General features: G+C 36.1%; 1 protein-coding gene across 1 annotated transcript in view; it reads left to right on the plus strand.

Moving 5' to 3' along the window:
* Positions 1 to 5,000, plus strand: part of grin1b (glutamate receptor, ionotropic, N-methyl D-aspartate 1b) — a 110,681-nt gene that overhangs the window by 5,690 nt on the left and 99,991 nt on the right. The window contains exon 2 of the mRNA XM_055161875.1: positions 3,296 to 3,549. Coding sequence (XP_055017850.1) covers positions 3,296 to 3,549 — 254 coding nt within the window. The remainder of the gene's footprint in view (positions 1 to 3,295; positions 3,550 to 5,000) is intronic.

A 5,000-nucleotide genomic window follows, 5' to 3' on the forward strand; every position in this document is an offset into this window, starting at 1 on the left:
TAATAATAATTTTTAAAAAAAGCTTTACACTGGTATTTTGCTTGAAAGCCGTTCAAAAAGCTCCACTGTGTCTTTATTCCCTCCGCACTCTGAGGCGGTGAAAAAAGAAACGACGAAAAAACACTGGAGGGTCCATCGTTCAGGTCGTCCGTCGTTACTCTGGACACAGGGTCGTTCTTTTTTTGCGCCTTAAGGTCTGAACAAAATATTAAAAAACAAAATGTGGTGTGTAACGTTCGACTGGAGCTCAGAGAAACACTTTTTATTTGAGGTGTTCAGTGATGGAAGGTCAAGAATAAGGTTAAAGTAAAAGATGTAAAAGAAGTGAGGCTGTCGGTCTGCACCTTCCACCAACACAAACACTCACTCCACTTTCATAAGAGGCCGTGTGGTTGAAGTGTCTTGCCAAAGGACACAATGATAAAACCTGACCCGAGCTGTCGTTGATCATGACCTGAGTCTGAGGTTCGTCTGATGTGAAGAATCAGATTTAAACCAGGACAAAGAGCGTCAGTTTTCAGTCAGAGTGTGAGAAAAAAACTCTTGGCAGTCAAATATCGAGACACTTCGTGGTCACACTGGTTTGTCAAAGTCTGATCCCGTCAGATCTCAGAAGTTCAGCAGGTCCAGGTCCAGGTCCAGGTCTGGTCTGGTCTCCAGGTCTGGGTCTGGGTCTGGACTTGGACGGAGACACTGGGAAAATCAGTTTCCACAGGAGGCACCAGGGGCAGAAACTGTTGTTGTGTCCTCAGGCAAGACACTTCACCCTCATTGCCTCATGTGAAAGTGCTGTGTGTGTGTGTGTGTGTGTGTGTGTTGTGTGTGTGTGTGTGTGTGTGTGTGTGTGTGTGTGTGTGTGTGTGTGTGTGTGTGTGTGTGTGTGTTTGTGTGTGTGTGTGTGTGTGTGTGTGTGTGTGTGTGTGTGTGTGTGTGTGTGTGTGTGTGTGTGTGTGTGTGTGTGTGTGATGATGATGGTTGGAGGGATCAGTGTCTCAGGGCTGCGGCTACAGTAGTTTTACCATCACCAGGTCTGGAGTATAATATAGTATATATAGTATATATAGTATATATATAGTATATATAGTATATATATAGTATATATATAGTATATATATAGTATATATAGTATATAGTATATATATAGTATATATATATATAGTATATATAGTATATATATAATATAGTATATATAGTATAATATAGTATAATATAGTATAATATATATATAGTATATATATATATAGTATAATATAGTATAATAATAGTATATATATAGTATATATAGTATATATATAATATAGTATATATAGTATATATATATAGTATATATATATATAGTATAATATATATATATATATAGTATAATATATAGTATATATAGTATATATAGTATAATAGTATATATAGTATAATATGTATATATAGTAGTATAGTATATATAGTATAATATAGTATATATAGTATAATATAGTATATATAGTATATATATATTATAGTATATATATAGTATATATAGTATATATAGTATAATATAGTATATATAGTATATATATATAGTATATATAGTATATATAGTATATATAGTATATATAGTATATATAGTATATATAGTATATATAGTATAATATAGTATATATAGTATAATATAGTATAATATAGTATATATAGTATAATATAGTATATATAGTATATATAGTATATATAGTATATAGTATATATATAGTATATATATATATATAGTATATATAGTATATATATAGTATAATATAGTATAATATAGTATATATAGTATAATATAGTATAATATAGTATATATAGTATATATAGTATATATAGTATATATAGTATATATAGTATATATAGTATAATATAGTATAATATAGTATAATATAGTATATATAGTATAATATAGTATAATATAGTATAATATAGTATATATAGTATAATATAGTATAATATAGTATAATATAGTATAATATAGTATAATATAGTATATATAGTATATATAGTAGTATATATAGTATATATAGTATAATATAGTATAATATAGTATATATAGTATATATATATAATATATATAGTATAATATAGTATATATAGTATATATAGTATATATATATAGTATATATATAGTATAATATATATATATAGTATATATAGTATATATAGTATAATATAGTATATATATAGTATATATATAATTTTCTATAAAGTGTCTTTGTGACAAATGTTTGTGAAAAGCTCAATAGAAATAAATAAATGACTTACTTCATTGTACAATTCTCAAACTGATTCCAAATGCATCTGAATGGATTTTTAGAATAATATTTTTCACAAAAAATCATTAGTTACATTCATTGTTCTGATGGTTTAAATATTTGTATAAATTATATTTTGTACAGTTGTGTTTTTGTGAAGGTGCAGACAACAGTAATTAATAGTAATAAAGTAATTACTGATAAATCGCAATATATCCTCCTATGTTTTAGTATCGTGATATATCGAATCATGACATGCACATGATGATATGTATCGTATCGTATCGTATCGTCAGACTCGTGCCAGTGCACACCTCCAGTTCTCAGTGGGTCGTATTTTTGTATGAAAAGTGCTTTATAAATAAAGTTTGATTTGATTTGACGTCAGTTTTGGTGCAGTAACATTTGAGCCCAAAAATGAACTAAACATGATCTGTGTTTTTTTTTAAATGCATCTTTACTCTAAAGAGCTCATCAAAGTGTGTGTTCACACTGCAGCCGGAAGTGACGCAAATCTGCTCCCACATCTGATGTGTTCATGACAAACCCAGAGTTTGGACGACTTCTGTAAACACTGACACACACTCACTGTGTGTGACGTCCTTGTGTCTCCACTGTGCATGTGGGACACAGTTCACACTGCAGATCACAAACAAGTCACATTTAACTGGAAATGTGAACGAAAAATCAGATTTCACAAAAAAATCCAAATTGAGCATTAAGCCCTGCAGTCTGAACATTGACTTAGACCAGAAAACTCAAAATTCTAGCAGCAAAAATAGCAAGACAACCTTCAGTTTTGGGAGAATCTAAATCAGTGCCGCTGATCTGATCTGTGATTCAAATCCACCTGTCAATCACACATCTGAAATAGTAAAAACAAGACACAGATCCAGACTGAAGTTCTTTGTAAAACACAAACGTGGCACGAGTTTGGTTTAAATGTTTGTGTCTCTGGATCAGAGTCTGATGTTGTTGTGCTGCTCTGAAGTGTTGTGTTTCTTGTGTGTTTCTTTTGTTTGTCTTGTGTGTTGCAGTGGTGCGCTGGTTCCCCCTGGTGGCCGTGCTGCACTTCTGCACTCTGGCGTTGTGCGGCTGCGAGCCTCGGATCGTGAACATCGGCGCCGTGCTGAGTCAGAAGAGATACGAGCAGGTGTTTAAAGAGGCCGTGAGCCAGGCCAACACTCTGTACGGCAAAGACAAGTTCAAGATGAACGCCATCTCCGTCACGCACAAACCCAACGCCATCCAGATGGCCCTGTCCGTGTGCGAGGACCTCATCTCCAACCAGGTACTGCCCCCTGCCTGCACACAACAGAATTACAACAAATACACCAACAGCAGGACCAGGACCAGGACCAGGACCAGAACCAGGACCAGAACCAGGACCAGGACCAGGACCAGCACAGGCTTCAGACGAAAACATGAAGCTTTTACATTTCTTAGATGATCTTGAAAATGACTTTGGTAAAGTGGGTGGTGTTTTGAGCTGTGCTTCACTGTCCTCAGATCAGTGTTCTTTTCTCTGACACAATAATGTGTAAGTGTTGTAGTCAAGACCAGGACAAGACCAAGACCAAGACCAGTACAAGACAAAAGTCTCTGAGGGTCGAGACCGGGACAAGACCAAATCAAGATCATCTTTGTCATTTTCTACAATTATTTGTATTTTACAGTTATTTTGGTACAAATATATCAATGTTTTTTGGTTAATGTTCATTTAGTCTTAAAATAAGCCAAGTAAACTGCACTGCACTGAAACACTCGTCTTTAATCCCTCTTCCACTGACACTTTACACAAAACAACTTTAAAGTGAATTAAGTGAAGTTTTTCAAGTTCATAACATTTACCGGTTTTGCACTGATATTTAGTTTCTGCACATTTACCGACTGTAATGAAATATGATCAAACTCGACTCGACTGTCAGACCTCAAGTCCGAGACAAGACCGAGTCCAAGCCCCATCAAGACCAAGACAAGACCAAGACTCCAGTCCAAATGCACTTGAGGCAGAGATGAGAAAAAAGTGTAAAAAAGTGGTCTTGAGGCCGATTTCAAGACCAAGACCGGTGTTGAGCACAACACTAGTGTATATATATAATATAATGTATATATATAATATAATGTGTATATATAATATAATGTATATATATATAATATAATATAATGTTTAATATTTAGAGCTGCTCAGGATTTAGGCTTAAGGTGAACTTGAGTGAACTTCTGTAAACACGAGTATGAGAAGGTGGTGACACCTGAAACACACTGAAACAGAACGGCAGGTGAAGCGGAGCGGCAGGTGAAGCGGGGCGGCAGGTGAAGCGGGGCGGCAGGTGAAGCGGGGCGGCAGGTGAAGCGGGGCGGCAGGTGAAGCGGAGCGGCAGGTGAAGCGGAGCGGCAGGAAGCGGAGCGGCAGGTGAAGCGGGGCGGCAGGTGAAGTGTCCGGTGCCTCAGAGGGAGACTGACTCAGACTCAGTGTCTGTGCTGATCATCCACCTTCACTGAGTCATGTTCAGTCACTTTTGTCTGGACTCACCTGATCTCTGTGTCCAGACGTCACTGTGGTGTCATCACCTGCTCCTGAACACACAGGTGTCTGGAGACTCAGGAGGAGGAAGAGGAGGAAGAGGAGGAGGAGGAAGAGGAGGAGGAGGAGAGGAGGAGGAGGAAGAGGAGGAGGAGGAGGAGGAGGAAGAGGAGGAGTGAGGAGGAGGAAGAGGAGGAGGAGGAGGAGGAAGAGGA

The sequence above is a fragment of the Boleophthalmus pectinirostris genome, unplaced genomic scaffold, assembly GCF_026225935.1.
Source record: "Boleophthalmus pectinirostris isolate CB_2022bp ecotype Guang Dong unplaced genomic scaffold, ASM2622593v1 HiC_scaffold_4, whole genome shotgun sequence".
Taxonomy (NCBI): Eukaryota; Metazoa; Chordata; class Actinopteri; order Gobiiformes; family Gobiidae; genus Boleophthalmus; species Boleophthalmus pectinirostris.